The following is an 18,918-nucleotide window of genomic DNA, read 5'->3' on the forward strand; positions in this document are numbered from 1 at the left end:
ATATGCTCTTGTCTAATATACCAATCACATGGCAGCAACCCAAAACAAGATCAACATGATGTGATCTGACCAAGTGTCAGAATGGGAAAGAAAGGTGATTTAGGCGGCTTTGAATGTGGCATGGTTGTTAACGGGGTGGTCTAGGTATTTCAGAAACTGCTGATCTAGTGGGATTTTAATCACACAACTTCCTCTAGGGTTTACAGAGAATGGTCTGAAAAAGAGAGAAATATCCAGTTAGCAGCAGTTCTCTGGGTGAAAGTGCCTTGTTAATGTCAGAGGTCAAAGGAGAATGCTCCGACTGCTTTAAGCTGATAAGAAAGCAACAGTGTGTTAGATAACTATTACAACCAAGGTATGAAAAAGAGCTCGTTTGAATACACAACACACTGAACTTCGAAATAGATGAGCTACAGCAACAGAAAACTACTAATGTCAACTAAAGGCAGGAAACTGACACTACAATATACACAGGCAATTTACAAATGGACAACAGAAGATCTGAAAAAACACCAAATCTGAGTAGTCTTGATTTTGTGCTACAGCATTTGGATGGCAGGACCTGAGCAGAAAGATCCATGCTTTAGACATTATGGTTCCACGTATCAACAGTTTAGGCTGGTGGTTGTGGTGTAATGGAATGGGGGCTGATTTCTTGGCACATTTTGGGCCCCATTATTACCTGCTGAGAAGCATCATTTAAGTGCAACGGCCCACCTGAGTACTGTTGCTGAACTTGTCCATCCCTTTATGACCACAGTTTACCCATCATCTGATGGTTGTTTCCAGCGGGATAACACACCACGTCATAAAAGTTCAGATCATCTGAGCTTTTATGACGTGAGCTGACAATGAGTTCACTGTACTCAAATGGCCTCCACATTTACCAAATCTCAATCTAGCAGATCACATTTGGGATATGATGGAACGGGAGATTCACATCATGGACATGCACCTGACAAATTTGCAGCAACTGTGAAGTTCTGACGGGAAAATGTAGTCCATCCTACATCTAGCTAAGTACCTAATAAAGTGTCCTACAAATGTATGTTCTAAGCTGCTACATTCCCTGCATCACTAACGTGCTCAGCCCTCGTGTCGATAGTGTGCACGTGCGTGTACGTCACACAGATTATAATGGATGTGGGAATGCTGCCATATTCGGCAGACACGTGCAGTTAAAATCCTACCCCTTTTTCATCTTCCCCTCATTTCCTAAATGTCAAGTGGTCAGTGCCTGCTGCTAACAAGAAGGGAGAACATGGGAAATAATTAAGCTGTGGAGGGGTCCTCCTTTAGGGGGATTGAAATGGGATTTAGTGAAAAAGAAGGGAAAATGAAGAATGGGTGAAGAGGCAATGAGAGATGAGTGTATAGCAGTTGGGGGATGGTTCATGATCATAAAATGTCATGATTTATCTGACAGCTGACATGACTCAGCTGGAGTCGAATGAGTGCAGTTGAGTTACGTTCCTCACTCGGGCAAAAGTTTAATAATGCTAATTGTTGCTGAAATTGTCACACCTGGTTTCAATTCTGGACAAAATCATTTGCAACATTCTGTTTTACTAACTTTCACTCTTAAATAAAGTTTCAAAATGATCCAGTGATGTAGCAAATCATATCTGAGCTTCACTTCTTTACATTTTTTAGCTGATGTGGGCAGCAGACTTAAATGTTGCCTACATTTTTATTGTTGCCTTCCTCGTCTGAAGAGTTGGAGGATTCCTCTGCGCTGGAGGGAATCGTCTCAAAGTCCTCTGTGTCCATGGAAAGAAGACGCCGCTGGGCCCAGCCTGAGGGGAATCAATACACATGATTTACCATTAAAAATGTACTCATAAACAAGGGAGGGCATTAATATGCATCTTGGCAGGTGATGACGCTTCGGGAAAGTAATGTTGCTGTGCAGTCAAATAATTGGTTACATCATCGTGAAAGCTTGATGATTCCGTTTCCAAGAATTCAACCTCAAGCCAAATTTCTCACATTCAGGATGACTTCAATCCCCGTACGAGTCGCAGCCTGCACAAGGGAGGCTGTCACTACCCATACTTCTCACGTTAATAACGACTTTAGCATATGACTGAAGCAGCACATACAGCGCATGCATATTTTAAAATAAGTCTAATATTTATGGTATCAGTGTAAAAAGATTACACTGCTTATCCAGACATCACTCTTGCCTCAGGGAAGAATTGAACTCACAACCTTTTTGAGTACTGGTGCAGTTTGCTGATCTATCAGCACACTGTTGAACGGCAGCAAAAAAGTAAGAGGTTTTCAATGACAACACGGGAAATATTTGAACTTTTTTCCCACAATGGCAGAAAAAAGAAAGAAACACAAGAAAAAACAAACAACAACAAAAACACAGTGCTTATCCCAGCATCAGTTTAAAAGCTGCACAGTGGGTCCAAACACTCACTCTCACACGCCTGGGTTTTGAACACAGGCTTTTGAATTCCAAAACTGCTTCACCAGTTATAATAGTGCAAGGAGCTGTGAGAGCTTGGCATTTGTAAAGCATCATTCTTCAACTTTACAATTTGTTGAAGTAAAGTGCTTTGTATAAATAAAGAATAAAGCTCTTAAGATGTGATTTTGGTTGTTACATCACCGCAGATCTATTGTGAGTCGCCGCTGGTGTTGTGCTCTCTCTACGTCCTGTTTCAGGTACTGCATCTGCTCCTGTGGAGCCAGTGTCCTGTGCACAGCTGAGTGCACTCAGTCAATCAGCCACTGAGGTGTTTAGACCGGGGGAGAAGAGAGGGCCAGGCCAAAGAGCCTTTTGCTTTGACAGCAATTGAGCAGTGTGGTTCTGAAAGCAGCCGCTTACTCCTTTCGGTAAAGTTTTTTTTTTTTTTTTTTATCAGCTTTTTATCAATATATTTTATACCTTTTCTTTAATCAAGTTAAGTTTCGTTGCAGTTTTCTTTTTGTTCTTGATAAAACTACTGCACTAGCCTTTTATTAATTATTGATCTATTTAAAAAAAAAAAGATATATATATATATATATATAAAACCTTTGGAATTATATATTAAATTTGTGGTTCTATAAAACTAAGGGAGATTTGAATGTTTCAAGTCTGTCACCACCATCACCAGGGGTCCGTTCTTCGTACCTCGCTAAGTAGGTTAGCCGGATTAGATTGTTGACGATTTCGCGTGATCCTGGATCAGTCGGTTCCCCGAAGCTCATCCGGGACTTGCTGTCATAGCAACAGAGCCGTAAGCGTAAACCTGCTCGGGAGCAGGTTTACTTTATGTAAACAGGATTAGATCGCGGCCACGCAGGTATGTCCGCTTCATGTATACGAAAGCAACAGCGATATTTTTCCACTGTTTCACCATAAATAAATATTATCAATGTAACTGAAGATAATGCAGCACTTGATCCTTTTATTGATTTCACACAGATACATACAGGTCATTTCCTAAAAAAGGGAAATGTACTATTAACATTCTATTACATGTATGTGATTATTACAGATGTAATTCATATTTCAGAGTAGTAATTGTAAATTACTTCGTGTAATCAAGATGAGAGACCACGGCTATAAAAGCGAAGGTGGATTTGGGAAGCCTGTCGCAGCCATGTCCTGTCCGTATACGCGAGCCACCCATTGCGGAAGGTGCAAGATTGATAAGGAGAGTCCTCAGAATTCAGCGTATATTGCGGGACAGACAGGATCCTTTAGCTCAGCGCGACAGTGTGCTCATAGAGAGATATCGATATTCCCGTGAGGGTATTATTTACTTAACCAACTTGTTGACGAGGGGGTGCAGGACCACCACCTGTCTTTTTTTCCTCTGCCCTTTTCTTGGTTGCTGTTATGAACAAACTAACAGAGTATTACAGGCCAGTATTACCTTGCCAAGAGACGCAAAGCAATCTAAGAGATAAATATTACCATTCTGTAGAATACTCCTGTATTCCACTTTTACTTGTTCCCATGTTCTTGTGGGTCCTGTTGTGGCTCTAATGTGAAAGGGGATATAATATAACATATTATAATATAATATAATGCCATATGATATTGGACAATATAGTGTCATATGATAGATCTACCCTACCGCCTACTGGTGTTGGCCAGAGGGGCCGATGGCGCGATATGGCAGCCTGGCTACAACCGTAGCTGCCTCCACCAGTGTGTGAATGTGGGAGTGAATGAATAGTGGTATCGTAAAGCGCTTTGGGTGCCTTGGAAAGCGCTATATAAACCCAATCCATTATTATTATTATTATTAAATTACCTACGAGTTTGATTTGTCAGCAACTTTCTGCCAGCCCTCTCTCCTTGCTTTTGCAGCCTTTGCAGTGTTCTCTTGCGTTTTAATTAAACTCTGAAACTCCTGAAATCCCTCACTCAAGAGTTCTTGCTCTGCTGCCGGAAAATACCGAGCACGCCCCTTGGACATTTTCGCCGACCAATCAGCGGGTTGCCGATCAATGTTTCTACTATCGATGCGTAGCCCCTTTTACGACACCCAGTGATGTCACATTCCTGCGTCCAGCTGTAGTAATCGTCAACAGCAGGTGTGTTCGGGGAACCGGATTAGCGAGCTCACGGTTAGCGAGATGATTTGATCTTGGATGTGTCATTTGATCTTGGATGTAGTAAGCGACGTACGAAGAACGGGCCCCAGGTATTTTCCATTTGACGTCACAGCTAACACCATCACAACACCCCACCAAAGGCAGTAGTGATAATCAGACCTAACTTTGATAACAGTATCTGTTTTCTTCATGGTTTAGGTGGAGTGAGCAGGTTCTTCCACTGCACATCTACTTTCCGTCTCCATTTTACGGTTGCTGAGGTTTGAAATTCATCTCAAGAAAGGGCTGCTTGAAAACCAACTTTCTTATTTGTAAATTCACTTCAATTTTATTCATATCGCACCAAATCACAACAGCTTATTTGTGCTTGATGAATTCTGACAGAATGCTGAGTTCAGTGAGTCCCCAAAATTCAAAAAGGAAAAAACAACAAAAAACACAATAAGGAACGCACAAAAACCAAAATGAAATGAAAACAAAAGCATCCATTTATATTCACAGTGTTTATGGGAAACTTCATTTCTTCTGTATGGCAAATTAGGCTAAACGCTGCAAAATCTCCCCCTTTTTTGAGAAATGATGTAGCTACGTTGTCCAGTCAGTCTTTCTTCATAGCTGTATAACTTATGGACAAAAAGCCAGAGTCAGCATATGTGATAAGCTCTCTTATCCTCCTTTCTTTCTTTTTATTTAATCTCTGAAGGCACAAAATAGTCATCAAAATGTGGTCACAAGCCTCTTTCCTTCTCATTTTTATATGGCCTACAATAATTCTGCATAATTTTGAGCAGTTTCAAATTCTTTTGTGATCTATAACAACCACTTGTTTGTTACACTCATATCAAACATTCGGTATGTTTTCAAGTCTGTGGTTTTCCATTATCTTATCACTACTGGTTTAGTATCTGGCTTCAACATCAGATCCCATCTATATATCGTCATTCAGTGTTGGGAAGGTTACTTTTAAAATGTATTCCATTACAGATTACAAAATACATGCCCCAAAATGTATTCTGTAACGTATTCCGTTACGTTACTCGATGAGAGTAATGTATTCTGAATACTTTGGATTACTTAATATATTATCATGCTGTTTACAACTACGTGAATGTACTATTGCTGTGATTTATTACTGTTACTGAAGGTCCACGGCTCCGAACCGTAGTAAAGGGACCTCTGGCTAATAGGTGGGTTTCATGTCGGGCTCGTAGCCGAAAAATAGCTTTACTTTGTTGTGTGGGTCAACTATGCTTGCAAAAGACAGAGAGCGGCGTTGAAAGGCTGCTCCAACGGAACTTATTGTTTCGGAGGAAAACACGAACACGGTGTACAGTCGAGTCTTAATAGCTTACTTACAACTGGGCTCATCAGGCACTCTTCTTGGCTGCAGTGGTTATTTTTATATTTACATGCTTCCAGCTCCCGTTTCTGCTCAATGACAACTCTACTTTTCCACTCTCCCTTTTCCCCCTCCTCGTGCTCACAGACACATAACGTGTATGGCAGTCCATTCTCCCTGCAACACGGACTACACTGCCCATGATTCTACATTCTTAGAGCTATACCTGTAGCATTCTGCCTGTTAGCTTAGCACAACAACAACAACAACAACAACAACAACAACAACAACAACAACAACAACAAAAAGGCGCTCTCTCACCCAGGAAACACAGAGAGAGAGAGAGCGTCACCCTGTAACCATGGCAACAGCAACGCTGCCACCTGGAACAACAGAACGTAGCTGCCAAACAAAAGCCAAACAGTCCTGACCCGCCAGAATATGAAACAGTGAAATACCGCAGTGTAATCCATTTATTTCAACAAAGTAACTGTATTCTAAATACCACCTTTTTAAACGGTAACTGTAACGGAATACAGTTACTCATATTTTGTATTTTAAATACGTAACGGCGGTACATGTATTCCGTTACTCCCCAACACTGTCGTCATTCAACAGTTATTTTTAGCCTTGGAGCCGATGTGGTCGCATGTACAGATTTTCTGTCTGAAAGGCTTCAAAGTTAAAATTTGAAGGTTAACTGTTATTTAATAATATATCTTTGGCACATGTTTTCTTATCTGCCTCTAAATGGGTCTCTGTTCCTGCTTAGGAAACAGCCATAGGTGCTGTTATCATGTTGTTTTTGATTATTTAGAGGTTTACGTTTAAGAGAAGCTGGAGAGGAGATTATACAAGGCCGAGCATGTGCACAGGAAGACAGAAGAAATTAATCATGTTAAATTATTAACATTGTAAAAATGTTCCTCTGATGGGTTTATGAAAGGTTTTTACCACTTCCCTCAAACCAGTTGACATTTGAATTTTCTTTCTTTCTTAAATTTGTTTAAGCTTTATTTAACAAGGGAGTAGAAAAATAAAAACTCTCAACGAAAGCACATCATTACAAGGACACTTGGACTGGTCAGTAGTTTGAAGCCATTTGACAGACATAGCCTCTGTTTATGTTTTTAAAGAAGACAGTCAATGCGATGCAAAAGGAGGACAATTAAAAAACAAAACAAAAAACAAAATATACTTTCACATTAAACTGAAATCAACTCCACAGGATGATAGTCTCTCAAGTGACTGGAGGAGATGAATCCTCCCCTGTAGTTACCTGGTTGGGAAGTGGATCTAGGGACAGCTGAGGTGCCACCAGGACCAGCAGAAGTGCTGCTAGTCATACTCTGACGTTTCCTGACTGCTGCCATAGCGCCGCGCAATGTATCTGGAGGGAAGCCAACTGCTTTATACCAATTTTGTCATCACAACCGTTAAACTGCACCACAAAAACCCAAAACCTGTATTTAAAAAGCACAATTTCTAAAAGTTGCACAATTACATCCAGTCAGTGTGCTGTCTAATAAGAAAACCATGCAACTGTATCCATGCAGAATCAACGAGAAAAAAAAAAATAAACAAGCAACAGAAAACACCAAACAACTACCAGGGAAAATCTGTGATCAAAACACACAAAAGCTACACAGACACACACACACAAATGATACCAATTTCATTTGATGCTCATGCACTGACAAAAAGAACATCACAAACCACCTACAAGTCACCAAAGCACGCACGAAATGGAACTACAAACGGTGAAACACATCATCCAGAAATAAAGAAGCACAGTCAATCAAGAAATAACATCTTTCTCCTTGTACCTTCATAACCAAATGGAGTGGGATCACTCTTTATTTCATGCCTTTTGCTCTTTATGCTAGCAGAGAGGGGACCTGGGCAGAGGAAATAACATGCAACAAGAGAATTAATGAGAAACCAGCATATTAGAAAGACGGTTGCATCATCCCAAATCACCTTTCATCAACCTTTTAAAGCCCCTTTTAGACATTAGGAAGCTGTAATATTATTTTCTGTTAAAAACCATTTTGTCATTTAGACATAGGCCATAAGTGGGCTGAATCATCTTAAGACCATTATGACTTTAATTTTTTTTTAAAGAAAAGAGTCATATTTTCCATGCAGTAATAGGCACCTGGATACAGAGTTTCTAAAGATGAGAGCAATTAGTTGACAAAAAATAATTTTTCCATCTTTCCAGCTATATTTAAAAAAATTATTTTTGCTGGAGAATAAATGAAATGGATGCTTTTCTTCAGGGTTTAATTCATGACCATCAGCATAATTAAACAGAATATAGAACTGATGCTGCAGCTGCTTCATTTAAAACCTGAGAATGCAGGCTACATGGTTACCGGTAGCTTCTGACTCTTATGTAATCTCTCATATGTTGTAACTAAAGTATTTTCTGAATCTTTAATGCTGGCAAACATTATTGTTATGTTTGAATTGTTTTTTTCATCTTTTGTGAGAAATATTTGACCTTTGACCACAAAACATCTATAATTATTGATTCATTGAAAAACAAATCTGCACATACAAAATCAAACTGAAAATGTGTTTTGATTGACGTACTATAAAGCCCCACATGTAATATTGTAATGTGCCTGGTATCATATTTGATACGTGAGTTTCTCCAACCATAATGTATGCAGATGGAAACATGTCTTCTACCCACTGGTGATAATTTGTGCACTGCAGGGAGTAAGCTGGCTTTGAATCCCCCTGACGTGTATGCATGTCCCTAGTTTTTACCAGTAATAGACACAATCAATCATACAATACATACTTTATGTTACTTGGACTTAATGATTAAGAGTTCTACAACTTTTTTTTAGATAAAAACTATATCAAGTAGTTACTGATACAGTACTGTGCAAGAACTCTCTCTCTGAAGTCGCTTAAGCAAGCTTTCTTCTCCTGTTGACTATGTTTTGTTCCATTCTCTGTCAATATGATCCAACAATTGTTTTTCCAGTTTGTACAGCGCTTTGGTCAACGTGTCTTGTTTTTAAATGTGCTTATAGATAAACTGACTTGACTTGAATGACAATGTTGCTTCAACAATGTTGAGTTAGAGTTCTGGGGAGTCATAGGCCACGACTGATCGTGTTCTACTGCATGTTCCAGACATTTCTTCTAATACACTGTCAGTGTGTTAGGGATCATTGTGATGCTAAAAAATTAATCACACAACTTCCAGGCGGTTATACAGTGGATCACAATCTGACAGTACCTTTACACATTCATAATTTAATTAATTTTGACAAAATCCCCAAGACCAGTGGCTGAAATGAAAAACCTAAAACCTCTCTTCTGATCTTTGATAAACATATCGACAGCTTATATTTGAAAATTGAATGAATCCCTCCATCAGACCTATTACCTCCGATTTTTAGTTAAATTTTTGTAAAATGTTGGAGTACTTCTGCCTTTTTTCCCTGTCTCCCTTCCTGAAAAATGGCTTCTCCACATCCACCCTTCTACTGAGACTATTTCTACTGACAGTTCTTTGAACATTAGATGTATCAACTGAATGGCCAGATGTTTACCTCCTATTTCTTAATGACATGACTTAAATACCTTATTAGGCCTTTCGCTTCATCTTCTCTACTTGTCCCGTTTCCTCAAGTGTGTTGAGGACTCTCTGCACAGGAAGCCCACACACGCCACATTTTTGGCTAATATCTCTTTGGGAATCATGCTGTTGAAATACTATTTCATGCCTGTCACACTGTGTTATCTTTTGCATTTTTCATAGATTCAAATTAAGAAATGGGAACAAATGATGTGTTTTTGTGAAAGGCTGCTTGTAAGAAAATGCCCAAAGATACAATTTAAAGTTGCTTCTTTGTAGACACAACGTTGGCTCATCCCTTCAACTGGGTGTCTTTTTTTTATTCTTGAATGATTCATATGTCAGTGTTAAGCAGCTTTAAAAAAAACCCAAAATATTCCTCTGACACCAGTCAGAGACAGGGACTGAAAATGACTGAAAAAACATCCAAAGAAACTTTGAGGGACCTTAAGAAGGGCTGAAGAACTATTACAAGACCACTTTTAAAAGATAAAAATAAAACCTGGCTCCTTAGAAGCAAAACATAAAGACATGATGTTGAAACACAGCATGGTAACACTAACATCTGTGTAAAAACACTGCCTCAACACCACATTTATTTATTTATTTATTTTTTGCTTCCATATCAGATATCTATCACACCAGAAAAAAGCACAAGTGTTATGAAATACATTAATGATAGCACTGGTCTGTCCAGTGAAGACGTAACAGTGCAGAGTCGTAAAAATAATGTCTCTAAATGGAATTCAGTCTTCATTCATTTTCATTTTTACACCTGTTCTCCTGCTTGTATTTCATGGAAACCACACGTTTATCTTACAAAAATGTTTTAGGCGCTATGAGGGAGTGATGAACAAAATACAGCCCATATGTTCAATTACTCATAATTCACATTTCTCAGTTTTAAATATAAAGCTGCATGCAATTAAAATTACACGGTAGTGCTACAGATTTTCATATCTGTTTCAACAATATCAAGCAATATAGAGTAATATTGTTCCTTGCTTAGCACACAGTGTGGATTAGAATTAAAAATACAGGCCGAAAAGCAACAGCCACGCTCAGACCTCCGCTGAGCACTGTGGCCTGCAGTGCTCTGATCGGTCAGTCTCAGCTGCATGAGGGATAATAAAAGAAATGCAATAAAAAGAGGACAGTGAGACTGAATGGAAATAGTTTTTTTTAAAGTTCAATTTGAATTCTTTTCCTGCCTCTGCCTCCTTGAAAATCAGTGTCTCATCTGTATTCGTAAGAGATATTGCACTTCTATTGCCACTTTTAATGTCACCCTGCGTTCCAAATGTCACCTTATCAAAATTCTTATTTCATTACAGTTGCTTAAAAAAAGTATCTGTACTGAATGCCTGCCCACCTCTCGTCCATCTCTTCTTTCTCTCATTGTGTTTTTAGCAATTCTCTATCAGACACGAATCAAATCTCAAGAGAGGAGAATATGGTGAAGTTGCTGACCAGCTAATTTGCTATTTAGCCAGCAAGCTGATACTAGAAGTGCACTTGTCTCCCAGGGGATGTGCATATGGAAGCTAATTTGGCAAGCTAATGCGCATAATGTATCCATGCTTGTAGCTAACAGAGAAACGTGAGCAAGAACTCTAAAGTGAGCTGTAGATTCAAGTCTGTATGTTGCTGTGGGTCAGAATCACTGTAAGCTTACAGGAGTGATACACATACACGTACTGATCAAACTCATATGTTGCTCTGTATTAGAAATGATTTACTGTTAGCAAAGACACACAAAGAAACTCTGTTTGGCACTCTGTAAATCACACAAAAGACTGGATGTTTAGGCTCTCTCAGATATAATGAGAGGTAAGCTCTAGCCCACCTTTCTCCATAGGTGAAATTATGGGTTAATGTTTAAAACACATCTTTAATTATATATCCTATTTTAGCTGAGTAAACAAAACCCCAAAACAAATTGGCAGGTGTGTGGCAATGCACTATAACCTAGTCACCTGTTTAAAATACAATGAAAAACATTAAAATAACCTCAATACGAAACAAATTTGTCACGGTTTCGATTCACTTGAATTCTCATTGTACAGAAAAGTGGACCCTGGCTCTTTCTTACAATTCCTCTTGGGCAGCTCTTGGCAAGAGGGGTGAAAAACCACTGACTTTTATCAGGAAGAAAACCTCCATCAGAGTCACACTCAGACAGGGTGCCCATCTGCCTCGACTGGTTGGAGGAAAAGAAGTGTGGAGAGAAAATCTCTGCTGAAATCTGTGAAAACATTCAGTTCTCCAAACCTCTCCCTGCATCTGTATTTTTGGAGAATAGGTTTGGTACGGTGGACCAAAGAAAATCAAATCAAATCAAAATCTGGCAATAAAGAAAACAAACAACTGCCATTGTAATGATATTAAAAATGCAAAATGTTCAATTCTTCCTTTTTGATCCAGCCCACAAAACATGTAATTTCTTTTCACTTTAAAATATGTACGATATAGCAATGCATCCTTTTTGTTTGACACTTCACAACTACTTACTGTAATAATTAGAATTCAACCTATTGAGATGCACATCAGTAACAACGCAGCCAATGTGATCAAAATAAGAAAAAGGCTGTAAAGAGCAGGAAGGAACTACAAAGGCTGGTACCTTTTGTGCGCCGTGTAGCGAAGGAGGAGGAGGAAGAGGAAGCAAGAGACGAAGTGAGAGAGAAGCGGCGGGGGACCTCAGCCTCTTTAGCAGCAGGTTCTAAAGCCGGAAAGGGGTCAGGAGGAAAAGAAGAAAGGAAAAAGCACGGGGAGAGAAAGCTTTAGTAACGGGATTTAAAAAGAGGCGAAATGACAAGGAAGAGGAGGATGGACAGCGACTCTGGGCATTAAATAGAATGCAAATCAAAGACAAAGAGAAAGCAGCCTTCACGGTCTTTCTTAGCACTGCCATTTTAATAACCAATCATCTATACATTCTCTAGGAAAGACCATAAAATGCAACTGAGAAAGAAAAATGATTGTTTTGAGAGTTTACTAAGATTTTACTTTCAGAATCTAAGTTTAGACATGCCAATAAAAATTAAATTGGACTGATACAAAAGTCTAAAGTAGAAGGATTCCCTCTTAGTCATCACTAATGAAATAAGTATGATTTTTTTTGTTTTGTTTTACCTGATGCAACATCACTGCAACACAACAGTGGGATAGTTTTCACTAATTTTAAAGAAAGGTTTCTATCAGTCGACGTGTCTGCCGTCTAGTGACTTAAACGTGACTGGAGTTGACCGTCTTTCAAAACTGCTCTCTCATTCCTCCAACTGTGTCATCAGCGTACCCGTGTGGTCATACTGCTGTGAAACAAAACAAGTCTCTTCTTCCATCAGATATGTTTAAACATATTACAATGTCAAGAGGGCTTTGGTACTGTGAGGTGAAATGCCGTGTAATGCTTCACCATATATTTCTGCCCAGCTACTCTTTGTCTTCATCTGTCCATCACCTGCTGTCAAATCATGCCTCTTCGACAGAACTCCATCCCATTCTTTTCTAAATCACAGTTGTTGCAGTGCAAGCAGGGGCCGATGACACAGACGTGAACAGATAAAAGCACAGACAGAGGAGTGGATGGAGATGCGGTCTTATTATGTGAGATATGGCAGACACTGCAATGCACGTAGAGAAATCCGTGCAAGAACTACGTGGCATGCACCGGAGCGAAAAGACTTAACTACAAAGGGCAGATGCTGCTGCCGTTCATGATGATGACAATTATCATTACGATCAACATTATCGTGACAGCAATTATAGATAAAAAGAGCAAACAACAGATGATAATGTTGACAAAGATGCCAGTGATGATGATAAAGATGGCGATACAGGTGGATTTAGCGAGCACTCGGCATATTGCTGTTACCTGCGGGAAGAGACCTCCTGTTGGAAAGTCCTTGCAAGGTGAAATGCTTCCTAGCATTAACAGCCGAGTAGCCTGACTGGCTGGCTGAAGCGTCAGCTACGTAGCAAAGCGAGATTAAGCAGAAGTTAGTACATTAGAGAAAGAAGAAGCAGTTTGAGCGTTGCTTGAAAAGAATAAAGTGATGCAAAGGGTTTATATGGCTGTCAAAGTGCTCTAATAGTATTTCTTGTCTTGACTTGAATTGCAGACTTACTAAACACTTGCAGGTTGTTTATGAAGCAAGTATACTGTACCATATGGAGACACATACCTTTTCCCCATAAGTCAACGTTTCATTACGTCAAACTTATACCTTAGAAAATAAAATACTTAAAAGAGATTTTTCCTCTCACATGTGGTAAACTTGAACTACACCACAAGACATATTTGCCAACACTTTTTCAACTGTTTATTCAACAATAATATCAACAGATTAAAATTAATGTACTGTATCCTTGGACTCGGAGTCAATAGTGGCTCGTTTACCAGAATTAACTTCTTGAAAGAATTTGGCATAATTGTCCATCACTTTGTGACATTGGCATGCAGATAATTTTATGCAATCTTCCATGCAAAGCGTGCAGGATATTTAAGGATTTTTCTCACATACACTGCAACTTTCATTCATTATTCTGACTCACTTACGGTTCGACTTTCAGATAACCTTTTTATCATTTGCTGTCAAAGTGTAAAATCATCATTCTGTCCAAGATGCTTTCGATCATGTGAGGCAGTCAAATCTTCTTCCAACTACTGTGCAGATGATGGAAAGCAGAAAAGTCTGTCATAAAAGCAGATTGTTTCCTAAGACTGATATTTAGGAATCTACTATAGATTATTACTATTTGTTATTATCTGTATTTTGTGCTGTTGAAATATGAAATTATGTCATATTAAACATTGAAGTTAAACGGTACAACTGGCCAAAGGAAGCTAAGTGAAAGAGGGACTTAATTCTTCCATCTTAAACCTTGAATGGATCATCTATGTCCAAAGAAGAGAAGCTAATACTACAAGATAAATGACAATAACAATGAAAACATAGACTTACAAAAATGGAGATTTTGATGAAAGTCTTCACTTCACATCTGTTCAATTTTCCCCTCATAGAGGTTTTTTTTTTTTGGAAAACACATAACACATTGAGCCACTTTCCTCAGATAATAACTATGGCTAAAGTTCCCTAACCACAGCCATCAGTCCAGAGAAACTCAATAATTGACATTTTTTTAAGGAATGTGAAAGAGTTTTAGCAAAAAAAGGATTGAGACCCCATCAAAATCTGACATATTTTCATGTAAACGCGAGATGTTTCAGGGTCTTGAAATATTTATAATAACCACACAATAATTTTTACCCTGTAAAATGAAAAGAATATTTCAGTTTCTCCACTGCTTCTAGGTCAGCAGCTATACTGAAGCAGATTAGAAGTCATTGACCATGTTCACTCCTTTGTACATAGACTATGCACTGTATAAAATTGAAGCCTCTGGTTCTGTGGGCCTAAAAGTGCTCGCTGCAACCGTTAATTACATCTTTTATCTACAGTGTATGCTTTGTAAAAAATGTCATATTTTTGTATGTTGGGGTTTTTTTTGTCCAATGAAGCATTGCTCAGATGATCCATGGATTTAAACAACTCATCAGGGGCTTGTACACATAAAGCCCTATATTCACCTATTAGAAAGATGTATGTGCCTCATGCTTCTAGTGGAACATTGCTTACCAAGTAGCACTTTAAGCATGGGCAACATGGCATCAGAACTAAGTGAAACTGTCAGTAGTCACATTGTTATTCTGAGCAAAGGCTGGCTTTCTCAATGCCAAAGTATGGCTACACTGAGGATTTCTAAGGGAGCAGTGCATGGCTCACACCATCAAAAGATCAATACATCAAGCTTTGTTTACTGAAGACCAGAAAAGCTACTTCATCTTAAATACACAATAAACATGATAAATAAAGCAGGTCGGCAATCAGCAAAAGTCCTGCTAAAAAAAGAAAAAGGATTTACTGATAAATCCAAGACAGAGACTCGAGATTGGTTGTCAGATTTTGCATGTTTGAGTCCATGCTGTCACTCAAACAAAAGAGCTGCTAATACATGACAAATATTGCAATCAAATATTTTAAACTGTATTTAGTTTAAAACAAGTGTATATATTCCTGCACCTTCACAATGAGCCTTTCAGCCTGATTAACTGCTCAAGCAAGTCTGCATGATAAAGTACTAAGTGCTGGTCCGACTACCACGGACCTCAGAGCTCTCAGCCTCATATCTTTGGAACGCTCTCCCACACTGCATTCACAGTATTCTTTGTTTCTATCTTTAAACCATTTCTTAAAACACACCTTGTTAAGATTGTACATTCAGTTTTATTTTGTATTTTTGACTGTTAATTCTGTAAAGGTTTTCTAATTGTCACTGTATGCAGCATTATTATTATTATTATCATTATTATTATGTAGGATAGTGAGCTGGACCCTTATATGGGTTTCAATAAGCAACAGGAGGTAGAGCAGGTCACCTACAAATTGGAAGGTTGGTAGTTTGATCCCAGTCAGCTCCAGTCTGCATTTCACATATCATGGAGCAAGATGCTAACCCCAAGTTGCTCTCCAATGCATCCATCAGAGTATGAATGTGTGAATGTTAGATAGAAAGAACTTACATAGGAAAAGCATAGAAAAAAGTGCTTGTATGACTGGGTGAGGCAAGTTGTATAAAAGCGCTTTGAGCGCTCAGTTAAGAGTAGAAAAGCACTATATAAGAACCAGTGCATGTAGCAAGCCCACTATTAATTACTGTGTGGGATAAGTATGCCCAGCCAACACCACATTTCACATTTCACCTAATCACTGTTTGCCTATACATGCAATTTTTAATGGCACTAAGAAAACACCACACTGGGGATTACTGTAGAGAAGATAAAACCATAGCACATGTTTTGCTGTACTATCAGAAATATGAGAAGCCATGCGATTTAAAACCCTATTTTTTTTTCACTCCATGGTGCAATAGTTTACACATTTACCTAACAATTAAAACATCTCTAGTTTGAACACAAATCCCTTCAGGGTTGTGTCAGATGCGGCATCTGAAAACGCTACCCTTCTCTCACCCCAACCAGTTGCGGCTGATGGCTGCCCCTCCCTGAGCCTGGTTCTACCGGAGGTTTCTTCCTGTTAAAAGGGAGTTTTTCCTTCCCACTGTTGCCAAAGTGCTTGCTCACAGGGGGTCATGTGATTGTTGGGTTTTTCTCTGTATTATTGTAGGATCTACCTTATAATATAAAGCACCTTGAGGCGACTGTTGTTGGGATTTGGCGCTGTATAAATAAAACTGAATCGAACTGAACCTTTTGGTACTCCTTGTGAGCAGCTAAATGTAGCTTTTTTCATTTTTGTTGGAATTTTTTTAGCAACATTCTGGTCCACACTACATAACAGCTGGTGACGATAAAGTACCGTGACACACGGTACATCACTGCTGTGATTTCTGGGTAATCATTAGTGAAAAGCAGTTCATCAGCACTGAGATGTCACTGCAAAGTGTTTCTGTTTGCTCAGTCTGTCTAGGAAAACTTCATAGCATAAAACTACACTCAGATAACAGTTCAATGCAAAGCATTATCAACAAGAAATAGATGGGATTAGAAGGAATCCAGGACGGAAAACTGAGTAAGAATCAAAGACGAGAAGGAATGTGAGAACTAAGGAGAAGTAAAAGGGATGCACAGAGTGAATTAAAGAGAGATGACTGATGAAAAGTAAATGGCTGGAAGCTGACAGAAGAAGGAATAAACAGCACAAGACAGAAACATAAAGAAGTAGGGGAAAGAGAGAATAGAGCAGGAGGTGACAATGGATGCCAGGAGACAGACAGGTTGGTTTTATAATATGCGGGGCGATTGTGGCTCAAGAGTTGGGTGTTCGTCTTGTAATCGGAAGGTTCGAGCCCCGGCTTGGACAGTCTCTGTCGTTGTGTCCTTGGGCAAGACACTTCATCTACCGCCTACTGGTGATGGCCAGAGGGGCCGATGGCGCAATATGGCAGCCTCGCCTCTGTCAGTCTGCCCCAGGGCAGCTGTGGCTAAAACTGTAGCTGCCTTCACCAGTGTGTGAATGTGAGAGTGAATGAATAGTGGAATTGTAAAGCGCTTTGAGGGGTCTCGAAAAGCACTATATAAATGCAATCCATTATTATTATTATTATTATAGAGGCCAGCCTCACATTTGAAGGGCGATACCCAAAGCAGCAGCCACTGTCAGCATTCCCTAACCTTTAACTTCCTGCTAGCATTTGGGACTGTGCGAGTGGTAAAGAAAATTCAGTGTGAGAGCATGGCAGGGTGGAGAAAATCCATAAAAAGAAAGCAGAAACAGTGAACACTTACTAAGTTACTGAAACCTACCTTTGAAAAACTGCTGTAGGGCAAACCACACCTTCAGTGGTGTTTTAGGACTTAGGGGATGCTTTTGACATCGGCCCCCACTCACTCCAAGAGTATGTCGACACTATACCAGCTAAATTTGAATTATTCTGTCTATTTGAGGCCTTGTCAGAATCACTCTGATTTTCTTATATCCAGAAGCATAGCTTTCCAAAAACAGTCTCTAGAGGGTTTTAACACTAAAATGTCAGCAATGTCAGACTAAATAACACTAGATCATTTCAAAAGCTGAAGAATGGAGAATGCCTCTCCCACTCAGCTCGGCTAAATGCCAGGAAACACAGGAACGGCTGGCACACTCTCGACTCACCCCCCAAAAAATTCTCTGGAGCTGAAGGGAGGATCCAGAGGTACTCTCGGTATCTGGGAAATCGCAGCTTACGGATTTGAAACACGTGCACTTCAGTGAGCAGCACCTTCCTTGCACGAATGTGTTGCCTAGGTCCAGACAAGCCAGACTGTAACGCCAATGCATGACAAAAGTCTTTGTAGAAGCAAGATTTGGCTTTTAGGAGCCAACTTGGTAATGCCTCGAGGGAAAAATGCTGTTTTTTTAGTTTAAAGTCTCTATCTGAATGAATAGAGAGCCAGAACCTTCAATCAGATCTGATAGAAAGAGCTTCAAAAATGTAATGACTTCACCCTATAATGAGGTTTAATAAGCTTTTCTCCACTGTAAGTTCTAGTTTAACCACTAAAATGCAACGTTCACAAAGGTTTGGCTCCATTAATGGCTCATCTCATAATGATACAGACTTCTATTCAGGCTTCTTTTACTGCCATGCCACTCTATTATAATGAGAAAGTCCCAGTGGGTCAATGGTTGACACAGCTGTTTTAGAGCAAGAAGGTCCTGAGCTCAAACACAGATATGGCCCTTTTCACGTTGACCAAAAAAAGGCAAGGTTAATACTCGAGTTTTTTTTCACAAGCAATAGAATACCAGGCAGCTAAGAAGAGGGAGCTTACAACACTCCAGGATTTACTCAGGGTTAAGAAGCAGACTAAGGAATAGTGCAACACTTTGGCAGACCACTCTGACAAATG

The 18,918-nt window shown here is 39.4% G+C and overlaps 1 protein-coding gene across 5 annotated transcripts in view; it reads right to left on the bottom strand.

Annotated features, from left to right (window-relative positions):
• mcf2l2 (MCF.2 cell line derived transforming sequence-like 2) overlaps nt 1-18,918 on the bottom strand; it is a 111,045-nt gene that overhangs the window by 14,481 nt on the left and 77,646 nt on the right. For 4 of the 5 annotated variants that reach the window (XM_085447158.1, XM_085447160.1, XM_085447162.1 and 1 more), the window contains 5 exons: nt 13,381-13,476; nt 12,127-12,225; nt 7,729-7,800; nt 7,182-7,292; nt 1,687-1,796 (listed from right to left, as the gene is read on the bottom strand). In XM_085447158.1, the coding sequence (XP_085303284.1) occupies nt 1,687-1,796; nt 7,182-7,292; nt 7,729-7,800; nt 12,127-12,225; nt 13,381-13,476 (488 nt within the window). The remainder of the gene's footprint in view (nt 1-1,686; nt 1,797-7,181; nt 7,293-7,728; nt 7,801-12,126; nt 12,226-13,380; nt 13,477-18,918) is intronic. The other variant, XM_085447161.1, reaches the window with a different exon arrangement.

The sequence above is a fragment of the Copadichromis virginalis genome, linkage group LG23 (genome assembly GCF_057382275.1).
Source record: "Copadichromis virginalis isolate Kocher_CV1m ecotype Utaka linkage group LG23, C_Virginalis_male_GT1.1, whole genome shotgun sequence".
NCBI lineage: Eukaryota > Metazoa > Chordata > Actinopteri > Cichliformes > Cichlidae > Copadichromis > Copadichromis virginalis.